This window comes from Nannobrachium achirus (genome assembly GCF_963921795.1).
Source record: "Nannobrachium achirus genome assembly, chromosome: 14".
NCBI classification, from domain to species: domain Eukaryota; kingdom Metazoa; phylum Chordata; class Actinopteri; order Myctophiformes; family Myctophidae; genus Nannobrachium; species Nannobrachium achirus.
Genome location: NC_137821.1, coordinates 34,264,139 through 34,285,774, shown reverse-complemented (window position 1 = coordinate 34,285,774; position 21,636 = coordinate 34,264,139). Strand labels below are relative to the sequence as shown.

The 21,636-nt window shown below is 44.0% G+C and overlaps 1 protein-coding gene across 1 annotated transcript in view; it reads left to right on the top strand.

Moving 5' to 3' along the window:
- The window catches only part of stim2b (stromal interaction molecule 2b), a gene marked incomplete at both ends in the record, with an annotated part of 81,062 nt that overhangs the window by 40,180 nt on the left and 19,246 nt on the right, over positions 1-21,636 (top strand). Inside the window, 2 exons of the mRNA XM_080741536.1 lie at positions 1,418-1,548; positions 20,624-20,735. Of these exons, the coding sequence (XP_080597662.1) occupies positions 1,418-1,548; positions 20,624-20,735 (243 nt within the window). The remainder of the gene's footprint in view (positions 1-1,417; positions 1,549-20,623; positions 20,736-21,636) is intronic.

Genomic DNA, 21,636 nt, shown 5'->3' with positions numbered 1-21,636 from the left:
GGAGTTCGTGGAATGACAGTAGTAGTCGATAAGGTGACACCGGCGACTGGGAAATGCTTCAGACCTGTTTTTCGTCTTGCCGTGCAGTTACGGTACATGCTGACTCACGAAGTATTTCGTGTTCTTCCTCCTGTGTGTGTGTGTGTGTGTGTGTGTGTGTGTGTGTGTGTGTGTGTGTGTGTGTGTGTGTGTGTGTGTGTGTGTGTGTGCGCTGCTTTGACAAACGATATCACAATGACATCTTGGTATGATAATTACCACCAGCGCAGCTGAAGAATAAGGTTTGACGTGGTCTCATGACACAATGACACGCACTGCAGCTACAGGCCAAATGCACAATAGACACTAGCATGCAGCCACGTACTCCACATGCGGATTATGTTTGTCCGCAGGCACTTCTTTTACGCAGTCACTCAAAGTCATTCACAAGCTAAGGATCTGAGTGCATAGCTAATGATGGTTAAACATTTATTTGGCCAGCCAAACATTTATAAGCTTTCCTGAAGGAATAAAAGATTCACACCTGTACTGTGAAGTGAGCGGTGAATGTAGATATGAATATGGGCCCAAACTATTTGCCCGTCACACAGCTGGTCATGTGTGGCATGCGGCTGAGCTCATAGCCTGCTGGGAACCGTGTTTATCTTAATACCCTACCCCACTGGTTCTCAACGTGGGGTCCGGGGACCCCCAGGCGGTGCTTGAAGAGTTGTGTATCTGTGACTCTCAAGGCCCTTACATGCTGCAAATGAAGTCACCCTGCTACAAAATTACTTCACTGAGCAGCGGTGAGACGGTCACCTCAGCACACCTAGCTATTTTTGAGCAGTGCTCCTGGAAGGTTTGTTGTAGTTTGTTGTACGCCCAGGGTCACATTGGCTAGGACGCGAAGCTTGGCCTACATCTGGCCTTCATCTGGCCTACATCTTTGCACAAAGCGCCCAATGTTTGTCATTTTGATTGATTGATTGAAAACTTTATTAGAGGATTGCATAGGAAAAGGTACAGATTCACGACAGTACAGTTCACTGGTTCAAGGTCAACTGAAATTAGATCCAATAAAGCCTTTCGCCTTATTTACATCTCCTTTATGTATCTCATATAAGGGCGTCACGTTGTTGGCCAAGCTTTGCGGGGCGCTTAATGAAATAAACTCATACATAACACCACTCACTTGACAATAGGTGCGATGTTTACTCTCCGAACTAGCTTGTGCCAACTGCACAACCCTGCCACGAACGATGGCTGCTAAAGGCAGTGTGATTCATTCATTCAGACCAGAGTGATTGGGAGCAGACTTGGGCTGAGGAATTTTATACAAAGAATTTGTCCCCCTCTAGTGACCATACATACATACCCTGCAGTGCTGACCCATCGTTGACCTGTCTCTGACCTGTCTTTGACCCTTGCCTTGCAGATCCCTGTCGTCACGTCGTGCCACCATGCATGGGTGAAGCCGACCGCTTCAGCCTGGAAGCCCTCCGCCACATCCACAAGCAGCTGGACGATGACAAGGACGGGGGCATAGAGGTCAACGAGAGCGTGGAGGTGAGCCCCACGCACACTTCTCACCAGGGTTGAGTTGTACACAACTCTGTGCTTTTAATAGGGGTACTTATCACCAGGGTTGAGTTGTACCCAACTCTGTGCTTTTAACAATGGTACTTCTCACCATGGTTGAGTTGTATACCCAACTCTGTGCTTTTAACAATGGTACTTATCACCAGGGTTGAGTTGTATACCCAACTCTGTGCTTTTAATAGGGGTACTTCTCACCAGGGTTGAGTTGTACCCAACTCTGTGCTTTTAATAAGGGTACTTCTCACCAGGGTTGAGTTGTACCCAACTCTGTGCTTTTAATAGGGGTACTTCTCACCAGGGTTGAGTTGTATACCCAACTCTGTGCTTTTAATAGGGGTACTTATCACCAGGGTTGAGTTGTACCCAACTCTGTGCTTTTAATAGGGGTACTTCTCACCAGGGTTGAATTGTACCCAACTCTGTGCTTTTAATAGGGGTACTTATCACCAGGGTTGAGTTGTACCCAACTCTGTGCTTTTAATAGGGGTACTTCTCACCAGGGTTGAGTTGTACCCAACTCTGTGCTTTTAATAGGGGTACTTCTCACCAGGGTTGAGTTGTACCCAACTCTGTGCTTTTAATAGGGGTACTTATCACCAGGGTTGAGTTGTACCCAACTCTGTGCTTTTAACAGTACTTATCACCAGGGTTGAGTTGTATACCCAGCTCTGTGCTTTTAATAAGGGTACTTCTCACCAGGGTTGAGTTGTATACCCAGCTCTGTGCTTTTAATAAGGGTACTTCTCACCAGGGTTGAGTTGTATACCCAGCTCTGTGCTTTTAATAAGGGTACTTCTCACCAGGGTTGAGTTGTACCCAACCCTGTGCTTTTAATAAGGGTACTTCTCACCAGGGTTGAGTTGTACCCAACCCTGTGCTTTTAATAAGGGTACTTCTCACCAGGGTTGAGTTGTATACCCAGCTCTGTGCTTTTAATAGGGGTACTTCTCACCAGGGTTGAGTTGTATACCCAGCTCTGTGCTTTTAATAAGGGTACAGACCAAATCGTTGTCATCGGGTGGAAACCCTGTATGTCCAAAACCGTTCGTTTTGTATTTATCGTTTTTAAAATGATTTAAAATAGTGAAAATAGCCGATCTACAAGCACACCACGCCTCACATTGCGAGGCGTTGTGTGCTTATAGATCGGCTATTTTCGCTAGTTTTGTGCGACAGTCTTGTATGATGAAGCAGGGCTTTACTTGACCAAAAAACTTGGAGATACAAGGTTTCTGCCCGACAGTGATGAAATAGTACCTATTCATATTAGATCAATTGTTGCCAATTTCAGTACCTTGAGAATACAAAAAATAAATTAACTCTGAATTGCTAACTTGCATCTCTCACTTACCCCGAAATGAAACGCCTGTGCAATAACGTCACTTTATCTTTGATCCAACAACACAGTCAGGACAATAATAGTCCTGGCATCCTAAACGGTGATTGAAACAGTTTGGGTCCTAGAGTGAGTGGAGCTATAATCTGCTTGAAATGGTCATTTAAAAGTATTGACCTCCTTGCTGAGACTATATTCACAGCCCTGTTTCTGAACAACAGTGTTTACGTTTTGAGGACCCCTGGTTTCGGGAGATACTGTCTGTATGAAATGTCACGTCATTGCATTAACCCATTTAGAACGGGTACACATTTTGTGTATCATTATTTTATGCTATTGAAAAATAGCAGATATACAAGCTCACAGCGCGGCACCGAGTGCCGCGCTGCGATCTTGTAGATCTGCTATTTTTGAAAAATCATGAAAATTTGAATTTTGACCTGATTCTATAAGTGTCTTTTGAATCCTTCTAAGGTTTTTTTTTAAAAACCTATGTTTCTATGTCAGCAACCTGGCTAGCCATCGTCAAAGAAAAGTTCCTTTTCACTTAAATGGAGCTCAGTTAGTCTGTTCTTGAGAGACTACTATGTCAGTGGTTCTCAAACCTTTTCATGTGAAGGACCCCCAAACTGGTATGTATTTGGCCACGGACCCCCATCTCAAAATATTTAGTTCCAGGGACCACCCAGAAGCAAAATTCGAGTTACAAACCTTCGCTTTGAAAAGACATACTGTATATTCAAAGATTTGCACACATTTTCACGACTTTTTCAAAAAAATAGCAGATCTACAAGCTCGCAGCGCGGCACTCGGTGCCGCACTGTGAGCTTGTATATCTGCTATTTTTTCACTGGTTAAAGCAGTCAATAAGTCTAGGCATAAATGGGTTAAATGACGTGACATGGTGTAGGATGTAGAACCCCTGGTTTTTCGGAGGATAATGTCTGTCTGAAAAGGCGCAGCTTGTTGCTCGCAATACATTACATGAAATAAAATCCTCTTATGGGAGATTTTATGCAGATGTTTACGCTTTAATCCACCTATGTAATTGGACATGGGGATGTGCATGGGCTTTTCCAACAGTCTCCCCCCCCCCACACACACACACACACACCTCACTCACTCACTCATGCACGCACGCACACATGCACAACTGCTTTGTCTCTGCTATTACATAACGTATTAGTGTTGTTAGTATATATGACCTTGTGTGTGTGTGACACTGTTATGGGTTGTATAGCGACTCATTTTGCTTCTCTTGGAAGTATTACTGGGAATTTATTTTTCCTATACCATTCTTCCAAGTCATCTCCGTTCATGCAAAGGGAGTATGCTGCGTGTGTATGTGTGTGTGTGTGTGTGTGTGTGTGTGTGTGTGTGTGTGTGTATGTGTGTAGTATGTCTATATTGCAGTATTGATAATTTTACTTAAAGAGGAAGACCACCCATTTTCAATATTGAACTGTGTCATTAATATACCTTAGAGGAGTTGTGTGGAAATAGACAAAAAGTTCCCCCCCTTCTGTGTTGCCTCGAACTGGAGGATTGATTTTGGGGTTTGTATTGTAAGGTACAACTTGATGACCTCACACATTGTACTTTACAATACAAACCCCAAATTCAATCCTCCTGTTCTAGGCAACACAGAAGGGGGGGAACCTTTTTTTTCTATTTCCACCCAACTCCTCTAAGGTATATTAATGACATATTTCAATATTGAAAATGGGTGGTCTTCCCCTTTAAGTAAAACATGGGAGTACTTTTTCCACCACTGGCGGCGTGACTGACAGAGAGCAGAGCCCCCGGTGACCTGCCCTGCCTGCTAATCACCGGCCTCTTATTTTGAAAGGCGCCCAGGCAGAGAGAGGGCACATTCTGTCTGTGTGCATCGAGTGGCAGGGGTCGTTTTTAACTGGCGGGCCAGTGCAGGTGTGAGAAACGGTTATACCACGGCTCTTGGCTGTGACATTGAGAGGTGTCTCAGCGTAGCTCGGGGCTGTGTGCTTCTCGGGCCCTGTTTAAGACTCCCTAAGGCCGGGATGTTGGAACTGAGCCCTGCATGGGCTGGATTAGGGAAATATGTGTGTCAGTGTTTGTGCACAGAATGCACACGGAGGGATGTACACGAGTGTCGCCGGATCTTGGCGAGAGAAACAAGCAACTGGGTCTATGAGACTTTAGGGCACATGAGCATCGTATATTTGAAAATAGCCGATTTACAAGCTTGTAGATTTGCTATTTTCAAAAAAAGAATCTTGGAAAAAAAGTGAAACATTTTGAATATATAATGTCTTAAAGGTGATACACCATGCATTTAAAAAGTATTTATGTCATATTGTTTATGTCCCAAAAACGTTTTTCAAAAGGTTTGAGGCTAAATTACCACTCCTGAATAGAGAGCCTCTCATTTTTGAATGGCTCTCAGAGCATTTTCAGCTGCAGTGCCACCTTTGGCCTGAACTGCGCCAGATGACGTCACACAAACGGCAGCAAATCTGGACAGCCTGTTTTGAGAACCCGTGGGATGCTTTTAACCTCCACCTTCCCAAAACCAGAGAAAGACACAACGGTCTGAAATGGGACTTTGTGAGGATAGAAGGTGAAAAGGTTTTAAAATAGGAAAAGTGAATTTTCATGGTGTATCACCTTTAACTTTTTAACACTGCCTGCCAGGTAAGGTATTAATTACTTACTTCAGTAGCCTCTGCCAGGGTTTTCTCAGCGTTTTTACCTTATTTTCGCTGTGAACTTGAACGCACCATGTGTCCATTGTAAACAGAAGCTCCAGGTCCTGGAAGACTATCGTCTTTTCCACGATCATCTGTGCTTTAGTTATGGTCTGCAGAAAAAGACTTGTTTTGACCAAAAATGCAATCTGTGAGGAGATTCAGGAGATGCGAGATATATTATTTTTTCTGAATTTCATAATGACGTCATTTCCCGAAGCATCATGGGAATTGGAGTCGTTGCATCTCTCCCGGGTGAAGGGAAAACCACTGAAAAGACCAATTGACAAGTTTTGGAGTCAATGGCGACCAATGTGTTACACCAATCTGGTATATGGGTCACAAAATACTTTTAGAGGTTGGCAAATACATATTCATTTGGGGGTCCTTGGCATGAAAACGTTTGAAAGCCACTGGTTTAAACAACACTAGAAACGTGACCAGCAACCACCAATATTTAGTCGCTTCTAATAAGCAGACAAACATGGCAACACCAGTACAGTATTTGTGTGAGAGCATGCTCGAGTGAGTGTGTGCACGTGTACATCCATTCGTATACGTGTTAATTCGCGCTCATGATGCGTGTCTTTAGATGAAGGCCCTGGCCTAGTTTCTGGCCTCTGACACACATCCCTCTATCTCTACCGCCAGCAGTATCCCCTCAGTTGTTTTTGCCTGGCAATCATGTTTAAGGAGTTTCAGGCTTCCTCCTGAGAATACAGTGACGGGCAGGAAATTGATCACGTTAACCCGAGCCTCCCTATTCCGCGGTGAACATGCAACGAAAACAACAGATCTTGTGGATATGATTTATTTTTGGTGAAGAGGTTTCTTGAAGAAAAGCCGATCTAGTGCAGTGGTCTGGGGGTACATTTACACTTAAAAACTACTGAAATGACTGAGAAAATATATAGCTATATAACTATAGCTAATATACAACTAGTCATGGGGGGGTATGCACAGTATATGAGGGAGAACCCAGACCATTGCCCGTTGGGCAGAACAGTCACCATTGACGTCCAGTTGTTCAATACCTGTCTGTGATGTAGGCATTGTTTCAGCATGCGGCTGTTACCATGGTGGCGACACTGTTATTTATCAGTGATGTCAGCATGCAGACAGACATCATCTCCAAATTTGGGCATCGTTTCAGCTTGCGGCTGTTACCATGGTGGATGTCACCATGCTCATCTCCAAATTTGGGCATTGTTTCAGCATGCGGCTGTTACCATGGTGGCGACTCTGTGAGTATCAGTGATGTCACCATGCTCATCTCCAAATTTGGGCATTGTTTCAGCAAGCGGCTGTTACCATGGTGGATGTCACCATGCTCATCTCCAAATTTGGGCATTGTTTCAGCATGCGGCTGTTGCCATGGTGGTGACACTGTGTAGTATCAGTGATGTCAGCATGTGTGATGTCAGCATGCAGACAGATGGACAGACATTCAGAAAATTAATAGTTAGATAATATACAGCCGGGTTAATAAGTCATGGACATTTTATTTTTGTTTGTAAACTAGTCTTTTAAAGGCAAGGGACTATTTTCAGCATGACTTAATCATTTGAAAGGCTCATTTTTCGAGTATATTCAAATGAACTGAATCCAATGCCCTCCTAAAAAGTCTAATACTTAAACTATAATATGCTTTGGAAAATGTTTTGCAGTAATGTCAAAGTATATCATGAGTGCTTTAAGGACTGAAGTCACTGAAATGACTGCCACTGTTCTCACCAAATTGGTATCAGCAAATGATTTGTAGGTCAGAACAATGAATGTACCGGTAGGTCTTTATCTCAGACTGTTGTTGCGCGTGTGACACGGATGTTGAGAATGTGAGTCCACGCCCGCTTCTTTACTAAAAAACTATTTTTTTCAAAAAAAAAAAAGTTTATTGAAAAAAAAAATATATATATATATATAAAAAAAAAAATGTTTTGGGGGGGGAACTATTGTGGCGGAACTATTGTGGCGCAGCGCACGTTTCCGGTCGGACATATTTGACCGCCGGACGCACTTCCGGTTAAGAACTCCGTGTGCCACGTGATCAGTCCTAGCCAAGTGGTGTATACGGATGTTACTGCGATTGAGGTGAAAGAGAAAAGTGGAAAGTTGTGAGCTAACTATTAGCTATTTGTGTGTGTGTGTGTGTGTGTGTGTGTGCGTGTGTGTGTGTGTGTGTGTGTGTTCTGGCTACGCCCCCCTCGGTTGACATTGGATCCGCCGGTCCCATAGCTGGGAATACGAGCCAATGGATGGCGGTCACCATGGCAACGGGGGGCCAATGATAGAGTTATGGGCGGTATTCCCTACGTCCCAACTCCCTACCGTTGAGTTGAAGTTGAATTGAAGTGGATGCAAAGTGGGCGTGAATGGGCTTGGAAGTGGGATGCGGCTTTTGCTCAATTGTATATATAAGATTATAATTCTTTTCATAATGTTGTAATCTTTCCAGAAATAAGACAAGGAAGAGAATGAAAAGCAAGAATTTTGCATACCTACAATGACGGTGCATCAGAGTATAAGACAGAAAACAAGACAACCTCGGGAAGGTCTCACTACAGAAATGTTGTTTCCCAGTGAACAGCAAACCTTGATTTCTTTTTGCATTTGAAGTTTCTTCTTTCGGAAACCAGTAACATAAAGTATTGCCAAATAAAAGAAGAAGAATATTTGATTGTTTTGTCTAAATACCGAAGTTCTGTTCCTTTTGCTGTTTCCTGTCAGAAACATGATACTGTCATGGTTAACACTGCTTATCTATATCGGTGCCATGGTGAGCTCTGTCTTCCTGGTAGACACAGACACAGGTTGGGGGTCGAGAGAGTGTCGAAAGGCCATCCCATGGTTACTGTCACTATAGTCCGCTGAGCTGGCTGGCATCTGGTCTGACTACCCCCCTGCCCCCCCTCTAAGCCATGATCATGAACAAGCCAATGTCAGCATCAACTACACATAACAAAGCTCCCACTGATGTTTCCTTCTATGTCTGTCTCTCTCTCTGCCTCTCTCTGTCTCTCTCTCTCTCTCTTGCAGTTGTGGTCAGTCTCGTCACATAAGACTGTAAGTTAACTGTAAGTTAACACCCTGAGTTAAAGGGCCGCTTGCACTGAGCACTATAACTATAAAGATAACTATAACTTTATCTTTCAACATTGTATATATATATATATATATATTTTTTTTTTATAGTTGGTGTGAACACTGCTATCTAGATGGCTTAGAACGTTTTAATTATTTTTTAGATTAGTTTTTGGGCTTTTATGCCTTTATTGATAGGACAGTAGACTGACAGGAAATGGGGAGAGAGATGGGGAGTGACACGCAGCAAAGGTCAGGCATCAGAGCATGAGGAGTATCCATCGCGCCTCTAGCCTAGTTCAGGCCGGTCCGGTGCATCTCAGGAACAGGACTTGAATGTGTAGAAGGAGTATACTGGAGCAAACACAGACTTTTAGAGCCCTTTTTATTAATACAGGGGTGCAGGCAAGAGTGACTTGGACCTGACGAAGATGTATTGACATCGAAACGTTGTCACTCTTGCCTGCACCCTGTATTCATAAATAAAAAAGGCTCTAAAAGTCCGTGTTTGCTCCAGTATACTGCTTCTACAGTACGTCAGGCATCAGAGCCTATGTGGTATGCGCCTGGACCACTAGGCCAGCGGGCGCCCCGGCTTAGAACGATTTTTAAAATGATATTTTTATAGTTATAGTTATAGTGCTCAGTGTGAATGGCCCTTTAGACAATATAATAGTCGAAAATAACATTAATGTTTACATTTTGAGGATCCCTAGTTTCGGTAGATACTGGGCACCGGTCGCGAGGACGTCCCACAAAAACATACGTGGACGTACTCAAGGAAGACGTAGGGACACAGAACACCAATGAGCTGGCGAGATGTATGGAGAACCGAGATGACTGGAAACAACGATGGAGGGCTCGTCTGAGGACGACCTAGATAGATAGATACTGGCCGTATGAAATGCCACGCCATTGCATTAAATGGCGTGACATGAGTGTAGGGATCCTACATCCAACAATTTTTAAAACTATACTTTTATATTTATATAGTTGTAGTGCTCAGTGTGAAAGGCCCTTTAGACAATAGTCAAAAATATCAGTATTGTTTAAATATTCATTGTTGGTATTGGCCCTGAAATGTCATATCGTGCCATCGATAGTGTAAAGATGACAAGTGGCGGCTGTGTAATGGCTTAGAAGACAGCGTAGATATACGGTTCACAGTGACAACCACACCAGCTTCTTTTTTAACCTCTTGTTGTGGAGAGCAGTGCACGTTGAGGGGCGAAACAAAGTGATTTACAGCTTGGACGACAAGCCAGAGTTTAGAAGCCCTGTCAGCAGGAGGCATGCTGAAATGAGGTGGCTTCCTTCTTGTTAGCACAAACGTTTTATTGTGTCCCCGCTTCTTGACGGATGGTCATTTGTTCAAGACTTCTCAAAGGCATTTCAGTTTTTTCAGATATCTTAGGCGCACATGGAGGAGGATAGGCAAAGCCGGCAGGGGCTCACGCCATGTCATGTGAGAAAGGTCGTGGGTCAGATTCAAGCCCACGACCTGTAAGTCAGCCTACTGAGCAAGCTGTACTGTCCTGACATAAAATGGAAATATATCACAGTCTGTGTGAAGAGACTTTCCTCGCCTGTGCCCTGAGCCTAAGGTAGTGATTTAAATTACACGGTTGTGACCAATGATTTAGAAAGTGGAAAGGCGATGACCCTTTTCATATTTCATTAGCGATCTGCCTTGTCATCCCCATGAAACCACATACTTTCAATTCAACACCGAAATTTTCTTTAACTCGTAACATACATCGGCTCTCAGTTTACAGAGCATATATCGGCACACACGCACGCACGCACGCACGCACGCACGCACGCACGCACGCACGCACGCACGCACGCACACACACACACACACACACACACACACACACACACACACACACACACACAGGAGAACATTTATTGAGGCAGGGGCAGCTTGCCGAATCATTCACAGGTGCTGGTGACATGCTAGTCACATCAGCTGCAGGATCCACAGGAACTAATCAGGGGGAATTCAAAAACAGTCCCCCTCTCCTCTCTCCCATTCATCTGATCAGTTGGGGAGGCAGCCAGTTCTCCACTTTTATGTTAACAAAAGAAGAAAAACAAAACAAAACACTTGACCAAGGCTACTCAGCTACCTCCCCAGCTACAGAAAAATCACACTCGTGTGAACTGAGCGGTGGTGTGTGTGTGTGTGTGTGTGTGTGTGTGTGTGTGTGTGTGTGTGTGTGTGTGTGTGTGTGTGTGTGTGTGTGTGTGTGTGTGTGTGTGTGTGTGTGTGTGTGTGTGTGCGCAACAGCGCCCCTCCCTTAACATGTGTGGTCAGAAAAGGTTACTGCAGGCTACGGACACGGAGACAGACAGACAGACAGACAGACAGACAGACCCACACACACGGCCACGTATAGGAGCGTTGTGACCACCGCTCAAAAAGACATGTGTGCGCTCTAGACCAGTTCCGGTGTTTGGAATAAATGTTTACAGAGTGATACGAGTGTTATAGGGGCAATTTGTTCTGCACGGATATGTTTACAGGTGCGCAGGGGTTATCGCAATGCTGGCTTGTGGTGGGCTTTTTTGTCAAGATTACTACTTTTGCCACAGAAATACAAAATGAGTGGACAATAATATTATCAGAAAGACATAAATAGGTCTGTAACTCTGAGAGTGTTCAAATTTGAACCATTAGTACACTCTCAGAGTTAGAGCAAATAAAACATTTGAGAACCACTTGTACTAGTCGCACTCCTAATATAGCATAGTGTCGTAGTAAATAAGTGTCATACATATTCTGAAAACGATCTGGAGACTTGACATTCAGTAATTGGGTGTTATGATCAAATTGAGAACATTATAATGGTGTGTAAAAAATAAAATCCAAAATTTGCCGCGGGACATATTGAGATGTCCCTTGAGATGTTGACTTGCCATTTGGTGTGCCTTGGACACAAAACGTTTGAAAAACCCCTGCTCCAGATCTAAAATACTCTTCTATCAGTCCAACCGGAGACCTTAAGAAATGCCTAGCAGGATGCTAGGACAGTTAGGTGAGCTCTAAAATAGCCGTGGCATTTCTTCAACCTCCACGGGCTTTATCACCTAGCCTGTCCGTCACTTGCTTTCGAGGTGGTTAGGGGGAGGGTGTGGACGGCAACGATGTCAAAACGCCAGAGTTTAGAGAGAGGTCACATTACAGATTACACATTACCTACTACAAAAAAAAAACTACAGTGCGCCTTATAGTCCAGTGCGCCTTATATATGGATCATTCATTGACATTGACATTCCCTTTAGCACAGCTCCATCTGTTTGATGCATAACGCAACGGTAGCATCTATTATGTGCGCCTTATAGTCAGGTGCGCCTTATATATGAAAACAGTTTGAAAATAGACCATTCATTGACAGTGCGCCTTATAGTCAGGTGCGCCTTATAGTCCAGAAAATACTGTAGTTAAAATCACTTATTTGCTTCATTGACCAGGGTCCCCCAGGGATCTATAATTGGTTCCCTCCTTTATTTCCCTTTACACCAATCTTTGAGCCAAAAATAGCCGATCTTCCAGCTTACAACACCCCACAAACCGCTGCGTTCCGCATGCACAACAAATGTTCACCTATTTCCGAAAGTTCAACTATTATGACATGCCCAGAGTAGTCCCTACTCTGGGCATGTCATAACAGTTGAACTTTCAAGGCTTTTTGAGCGGTGGTCACAACGCTCCTATACGTGGCCGTGTGTGTGGGTATGTCTGTCTCCGTCCGTGTCTGTCTGTATGTAGCCTACAGTACCTTTTATGACCACACATGTTAAGGGAGGGGCGCTGTTGTTCAGGCCAGGCCAGAACAGGCAAGGCACACTCACACTCACACACGCACGCACGCACGCACGCACGTGATTTTTTAGGGCTCGAGTGGTAAACATAGCCTATATAAAAATTCAAAATACTGTTCTATACTCCAGTGTTTCTCAACCTTTCCAGGCTGTGACCCCCCCAAAATAATCATTTGAACTGGGGACCCCCCAATTTTAGGAGTTGAGGCAGTGCATTTAGTTTGACTCGGTTCCCCAGATAGATATAAGCTCTGTGAGCTTGTAGATCAGCTATTTTCAAATATTTTGTACTTTTACTTTTGGAACTTTAAGTACATTTTGATGCCAAAACTTTCATACTTTTTACTCAAGTACATTTTGGATTCCGGACTTTTCCTTGTAACAGAGTGTTTCTACATTGCAGTATTTATACTTTTTCTCAAGTAAAAAATGTAGTACTTTTTCCACCAAATGTTGAGAACTGCTATAATCCACTATTCTGGGTGCTGCCAGCCAGTCAGCCAGGCAGGCAGGCAGGGGGTTTGTTGCGCTGCGGTTTGCGAGCTGCTCGCTGGGGACGGCAGGTGCAGGCTTCCTGGGCTGCATGCTGTCTGTCAGCCAAGGAGACACTCCAAAGCATCGAGTTACATCACTTTGAAAATTGTCAGAACCCGACCCACATCACACACAGCCACGGGTGATATGCATGCCTGAGTGTGTGTGTGTGTGTGTGTGTGTGTGTGTGTGTGTGTGTGTGTGTGTGTGTGGGTGTGTGGGGGTGTGGGTGCGTGGGTGGGTGTGTGCGTGCGTGCGTGCGTGTGTGTGCGCGTGCGTGCTTGGTTTTGAGGGCCCCTGTGTTAGGTGTGTGTTCCTGACTGTGTATCTGCAGGGATGCAACTCACGATACGATAATATTGTCACAATATTGATATTGAGGTATTTGGTCAAAGATATCTATACTATAATTTTGCGAATGTCTGAGTGTCTGTCTGTCTGTCTGTCTGTCTGTCTGAAACAGCGTTTCTCCTCAGTGGCTGGAGCAATTGATCTGAAATCGCATCACAATTAGCATATGAACACACCTAACATAACTGTGAAGCCCGTTTGTCACTTTCACAAATCGTATGCTGTATATTAGCATTTTTATGGTGTATCTACTATCTATTCTGCATCTAGCTTGAGGCTAATCTATTCTGCATCTAGCATGAGGCAACATGTTTAACCAGCTGTGTGTGTGTGTGTGTGTGTGCAGGCAGGCGGGTGTGTGTGCAGGCGGGTGGGCGGGCGGGCTGGGGGGGGGGGGGGGGGACAGTATCTCTGTAGCCATTAAACGAAACGGGTTTCTTACATTGATGCTCCTACATCATGCAAGCACCAGTTAAAGTTACTTTCCATCCCTCATATACTGTGTGCACAGTGCACATCCCATAACCCACACACTGCACATCATTTTGGAGCTCATATCTTTGAACGGGTAAGGGCTAGTTGTGATAATTCAGTTGGTCCTTATCTCCCCCAGTCCTATGTCTCAGCAGGCAATAATGTACCGTTTACAGCAGTGGTTCTCAAAGTGGATTCCAGGGACTTTGTGGGTTCCTCTATGGGGGGGAAATGGAACCAAATGTACACTGTCAGAGTTAAGAGAAGACCTTGAAATGTGAATGTTTGAGAAACGCTGGTATACACATACAGTATATACAGTACAGCATAGATGTGTTGTGTTTAGGTTGGGGTGTATGTGTGTGGATTGAACAGTCTGAAGGAGTGTCTAGGCTCTATGCAGGGGCGAAATTTGATCTTATTCTGCATGGGTTTTCAGATCAAAAGGGCCCTGTACTGCCGTGAGGGGGGCCCATAGATTAGGAGATTAGAGACCCCTGATATATTGGAAATGACAAAATACATATCGTCGTTGTCGGGTATAAACCTCATATCTCCAAGTTTCAAATTTGTATGTTCTTTTGCAAAGCAAAGCCCTGCTTCATCATACAAGGCTGTCGCACAAAAATAGTGAAAACAGCAGATCTACAAGCACACAACGCCTCGCGGTGCGAGGCGTTGTGTGCTTGTAGATCAGCTGTTTTCACTAGTTTAAATCATTTTTAAAATGAAAAATGCAAAACGAACGGTTTTGGACAAACAAGGTTTTCACGCGACAACGACAATAATTTATAATACTGTCCCCAGTAGGGGGGCCCTTGGGTTTATTAAACCCATCAACCCTATACAAATTACGCTTGTGGCTCTATCTATAGATGGGTTTGGTGTCTTGAAGGGCTGGACGGGTGCTGGGAAAGTGTGGTGACGGGAGGTGTTTGTGTTGAAGTCCCATGGTGCATGCATGAGGGGCTGTGGGGCAGAGAGAGAGAGAGAGAGACGGTCCAGGCATTTTACTCACACCCCAGCGCTTGGAACCAGAGCCAGGGCCTTTGGACAGCTCAGGGGTCCTCTTTCAGGGCACAGCAGATTCTTCCACAGGGTGCATGTCGTCGCCGTCGCGCGGAATCCTTGTATGACCAAAACTGTTATACTTATCAATCCCGTGAAGACCTGAGGCTGATTCTACGAATGTCAGGCAGAAACCTTGTATCTCCAAGTTTCAAACGTGTATGTTTTTTTTTGTATATTAACTCATACAGTGCCCCGGGCCACAAGTGGCCGCTAGAGTGCCAGAAATATCTCTATAGGCATTCGCTCTAGCTTCCGTCGACACTGCCCCAAGTGCCTTGGGATTTCACTCCAGCCACTGTTATGTATGACGAGAGGAGGAAGTTAGCTTACACTTAGCCATTCACTGCTAACCCCTTTAGAAGCCCGATCTAATTCTAAAGCTATTTCAGTCGCAAAAAAACTTTCTCTTTGGTCTGGGAACACAATTCAGAGAAAATCCTCTCTAAAGATGTGACTTATTATTGGAGTGGGCGGCGCGATGCGGCCGTTTGCGCGAATACGGCCAGTGGATGGCCGAGTGTCGGCCCCGGGCATGGATGGAAATTTAGACCGGGGCTTCGTTGAGGCCTCCGATTAAATAATTCATTTTATTAAATATCCCGGACTAGTTCGGGATAGGCACCCTGGAATACGTCGCGCCGCCGACAGTATAGATTGAGGTTTTTTTGGGGGGCTCTAAACTTTATTTTAAACCATTTTCAATGGAATAAATCGTCGGACCATCTAGCGTCTCTCGTTGGTAAGCGCTGGACGAGCCAGGACCACCCACGTTGTCCCAAGCAGCTCAGGGTAAGTAAAATAGCAAATAAAATATTGTATTGGATTGAAAATATCCCGAACTTGTTTGGGATAGGCACAAATAGGGTTAAAGCTCTACTTCATCGTACAAAAGTGTTGCGCAAAAGTAGTGAAAATAGCCGATCTACAAGCATACAACGCCTCGTCTATTTTCACTATTTAAAATAGTTTTTAAACTAATTCCCAAAAAAGGAAGGTTTTGGGCATACCTGTCCAAGGATTCCGCCCGACAACAACGAAATATGAAATGATAAAGTGTTACGTGGTAGTTAGTTTACACAGTTTGTTCTGGTTCACCAGACATTGTAGCAGCGATGATAGTATAATAATAATTAACATAATCTACAACTACGACAGGGAAAAAGGGGAATAATCAAAAGAATAGCAGCAGCATTAAAAACAATGTTCCTTCTCAGTTATATAAACATCTGTCAGTGTCGGTGTGCTTGGCATTATTCAACATTCTATTCATTACTTAGCTGTCAGCGGTACTGTTCTGTAATAGGTTGTCCTGACTGACTTTACTTGACAAGCGCCGTCACGTTCGTGAGAAATGAGTTTTAATACACACGGCGCCACGTTGGTGTTGGTGCCCTGGTAATGTGTGCGTGAGGTGGTTTAAATGAGAAATAACACGGCTGGGTGCTCGTTGACGAGGGGATAAATGATCGATGGCGTGGCACGTAATCCGTCATGGACAATAAATGGAGACTGAGAAGGAGAGAGAGGTAGAGAGGAGGAGGAGGACAAATGTATGTGAGAAACTCTATCACGGTGGGTTGCCAGGAAGGCCAGTGCAATGGCCAGGGACGTGCTGGCCATTGGGAAAAAAATCAAAATAAAATGTCGACCTTCGTTCCATTTTGGGGGCTGGGCGGCCAACAAAGTAAATCGCACTGTCGGGCAGAAACCTTGTATCTCTTTCGCAAAGCAAAGCCCCGCTTCACCATACAAGGCCGTTGCACAAAAGCAGTGAAAACAGCAGATCTACAAGCACACAACGCCTCGCACCGCGAGGCGTTGTGTGCTTGTAGATCGGCTGTTTTCACTAGTTTAAATCATTTTTAAAGTGATAAATACAAAACAAACGGTTTTGGACATACAAGGGGGGCCTCTCCAACTATTTTTCCCGGGCTGAATCAGGGGCCCAGCACGTCCCTGGCAATGGCTATGATGGGAAGAGCCATCAAACCAATATCTGGAATCTACCATGAGATGATGAACAACATGCTTCTTTGTTTACCAGTGTGCGTGTGTGTGTGTGTGTGTGTGTGCGCACGCGTGTGTGTGTGTGTCTGAGGATGAGCATGAGCATGTGTCATTCTCTGCCTGTTACTGAGTCGGTCTATGTGTGAGCAATATACACATGTTGTGTGTTCGCGCGCGCGCGCGTGTGTGTGTGTCATTTTAAATATGTATCATTGTATATTGAATGGACAGTGTGAAAGGACTTCTCTTTCCCAGTATTGTGAGGTCAATATGGGGCTACAGTGTGTAGGTGTTTTCTTTTATCAGAGTGAGTTTTCATTTAGTTATAACAGTATTTTCTGTTCATTATAGCCTACTTTAATACTATCAAGTCCATGACTGCCATGGCTTCCAGCTACTTTTAAATAGGCTAATCAGGTTGACCACGATTATCATAGTTAATCATGCTAAACTCTTTGCCACAGAAGCCACAAGGCAAACACAGAGCTACCTTTATGGTTAACAGGCTTGATTGTTTATTTCACATGCTAATGTAATAATAATACGAGGATCTCAGTGGTTTGCAAAAGCTGAATTCAGAATCTTATTTTGTATGTGAGCATGTTGAGTATCTTAATACAATGTAGGAGTTAAACTTGTTGTACATTTGTATTTTGAGGACGTGGAATTACACTAATGTAAAAAGCCAATGAGTTTCACACAAGTTCACCTAAGTTACCTAAAGTGCAACTTAAAACAATTTTCGGGCAAGTTGCATTACACGCTTCTACTTTGTTGCTTAGCTGCTGCATTGTCTTTTTAATGAAATATAGATAAGCCACGGCCGCAGTCCGTTGCCTATTGGCAACTGTATGTACGGTATCCAGGCAACCTCAGGTGATTATGTAACAAAATCAGGTCGGCTTTAGAAATTAGACTGTGTTTTCTTTAATGACCTCCACAGTTTGCGGGCCAAGACCACACACATTGACGGACTGAGAAGACAAAACAGAGCAGTGTTTTTGAAAGGCATGGCGGTTATCCTTCCCTGGTCTCCTTGGTGATGCCTGCCATGTGGCAGTGCAGTGAGTGGTTGGCTGGCAGACTATTGGCCTTCTGTTCCATGTCCTTTACTTCAACGCCACCAAAGGACGACATCCTGTTAAAGGGGAAGACCACCCATTTTCAATATTGAACTATGTCATTAACGCTTTCATTGCCACCTTTTCACCACTAGAGGGCGCCCAATGGCCATAGAATCCACCATCCACAAGCGTTGTATATGCACAAGCCGTGCACAGCCATGACGCGCCTGAACACTTTCCTTTGTTGCATGAACAGGGACAGGATGAAGTTAGCTTGAAGTTAGCTATTGGCTACCAAGCATTTTAGAAGCCCTATTTTCGGCGATTTAGCCATGATTAAACCTTGCACACCTCATGGATATGCATGGAACAGAGAAAATGAGCTCTAAAGATCCTGGATTGCATTGGAGTGGATGGTAAATATCGGCGGCGCGACGCTCTCGCGGGCCGTGTAAACAGATGACGGCCGGCGGCCCGGCTCGAAAAAAAAAAAAAAATTAAAAAGCCGAACTAGTTCGGGATAGGCACCCAGGACGGTCCAAATTATCCCGAAAAAGTTCCCCCTCTTCTGTGTTGCCTAGAACTGGAGGATTGATTTTGGGGTTTGTATTGTAAAGTACAATGTGTGATGTCATCAAGTTGTACTTTACAATACAAACCCCAAAATCAATCCTCCAGTTCTAGGCAACACAGAAGAGGGGGAACCTTTTTTTTATTTCCTCACAACTCCTCTAAGGTGTATATTAATGACATAGTTCAACATTGAAAATGGGTGGTCTACCCCTTTAGGTTATTGGTCAGGACTGCACACACGCATGCACGGCCGCTTTGTCTCTGCTATTACATAACTTATTAGTGTCCGTCTATGACCATGTGCGTGACTCTGGTACACACGCACGCACGCGTGCACACACACACACACACACACACACACACACACACACACACACACACACACACACACACACTCATGCACACGCACAACACGTGCAGGTCCAAGTGCTGCTTCTTCTGTGAGTCTCTCCCTCTCTCGCTCTGTTTGTCTCGCTCTCTCTCCCTTCTCCGTCCATCAGCAAAGTCCCTAAAAAGGAAGAAAGGAGAGGGAACAGAATGTGTGTGTGAGTGATCCAAAAACTAGTCTTTAGTCAAGGCCAAGTTCTCACAGCACCCCTCTCTGTTGCACACACGCACGCATGCACGCATGTGCACACGCACACACACACACACACACACACACACGCACACGCACACGCACGCACATGCACACACACACACACACACACACACACACACACACACACACACACACACATGCGCACGCACACACACGCACACTGAGGCGCAGTGAGATGCATTACTTCTTTACATCTCCCTTGCTCAGCGTTCATTTCACTCTGAAGCCCCTTTTCCACTGACATGGCCCAACACCACACCACTCCACACCGTCCACTTGTGCCAGGTTTCCCACTACAAGGACCTGGGTAGAGTGGTGTGAAAGTGGTACTAAACGTGGTACTAAAAAGTATCCAATACAGAGTAGGTCTGAGCTAGGCCAAACAGGGCCAAACATGACTGATCACTCAATGACTTTTCATTTAGACCACCAGGATATGGTTATTGATAATAGATTATATTGTGTTATAAACACTTAATTATAATCTATTATAGTGTATTATAGTTATCATAGTCATACATTAATACTTTATAGTGTATTATAATCACAGTTATAATCCATTATAGTGTATTATAATTAGGATAGTTGTCATACAAATTTATATTGTGTTATAATCACAGTTAAAAGGGTCAATTTGTTTCTTACCGATAGGGGTACTTTTGTGTAATTGAAAATGTAGATATTTTTATATGGTGTGGTGTGGTGTGGTGTAGTGTGGTGTAGTGTGGTGTAGTGTGGTGCTAAAAGTGGGCTTGAGCAGATCTGGGCATTGTGCAGCCCGGGGGCCGTATACGGCCCTTTGGTTCACTCTGACAGGCCCTTAATGGCAAATTACAAAATAAACACATTTTCTAATTTTACCTCATGCATGGACTAAAGCTGTATTTATTTTATTTTTACGTTTTTTATTCACGTACATATGGACGCAATGCATACATCAGCACGTGTGCGTGATCATTGGATGTTCTCTCAATAACAAGCAGGTGGTCAGACTGGTCACACGTCAAGACGACGTGTGACCAGTCGAAGTTTTCAAAAGTCGAAGTTTTCAACAAAAATTGGACTGCTAAGTATTTATTTACTGAAGTCGGAGGTAAAGCTGTGTGTTTAGTTTGTGGGGAGCACATCTTGCGGGGAGCCTTGCCTTTTGGCCCGGCCCCCTGGGCTTGAGAGTGTAAACAAACATGGAAGCAAATGGGCCTCGCGGGTTCAACTGTATCCATTCCACTTACTTACTGACTTACTTCCACCATCCATTTCTGCAGTCAGAATTAAATGAACACTGAGGCTTTCAGCGCACTAAGCACCAGAAAGACGATTATGAACTTGCGTGAGTGTGGAGGATAAAGTGTGTGATCCTCGCTAATCCCCCTGAATGCCCTTTGTTTTTCCCCAGTTCATCATAGAAGACATGAAGCAGCAGCAAACCAACAAGCACAGCAACCTGCACCGCGAGGACCAACACATCACCGTGGAGGAGTTGTGGCGGAGCTGGAAGAACTCCGAAGGTACTGTGATGGCACAGTCATTGTGGTATTTATTGATTTCATGTACCGTCAATTCTAAATTGAGTGGCGTGCCACCCCTATACTCCGGGTTTACCAAATGTAATGGAAGCTTTTGATGTAAGCCGCTACCCAATTTACACTTTGTACATTAAATCAATCAATACCATAATGACTCTCATATGAATTTCCGCCACCACAGTACGCGTTTCATCCTGCACTCGCCTCACGAAACAGTTTACATTTCTATGACGAAGGAGGGAGGAATCTCTCAAGATCTTTTCAATTGATTTTTTTTCTTCAGAAATAGCAGATCTGAGCATTTAAATCTTTATTATTTTTTTCAAGAATATTTACATGCTCAGATCTTTTGTATAGGATAGGAAATAGGATAAAGTGGTTCAAGTGGGGGGGGGGAGGTGGAGTATTGGAGTAGGAAATACTCAAGTAAAGTACAAATACCGCGAAATAATGGGGATAAAGCGATGAGGACATTGATGCTCTTCACTCACGGACTCTCCCTCTCTTCTGCTGATGATCTCTATGTATAATCAGTGGTGTAGAAAGTACTCAAATGTTTTAGTAATACACCAATGTAGAAGTACTCTGTTACAAGTAAAAGTCCGGAATTCAAAAGTATTGGTAACAAAAGGTACTTAAAGTACCAAAAGTAAAAGTCAACTCATTATGCAGGATGTCCCATTTCAAGTTTTCGAATGTATAAAAATATTTTGGAAATAGCCGAGATCGGCTTGTAGATTGGCTATTTTCAAACATTTTGATGCCAACACTTTCATACTTTTACTCAAGTGCATTTTGAATTCCTATAATGCAGTATTGATAGTTTTTAAGTATCCTTTTTCCACCACTGTTTATAGGGTCAAGTTACGTGGTAAGTGCAACA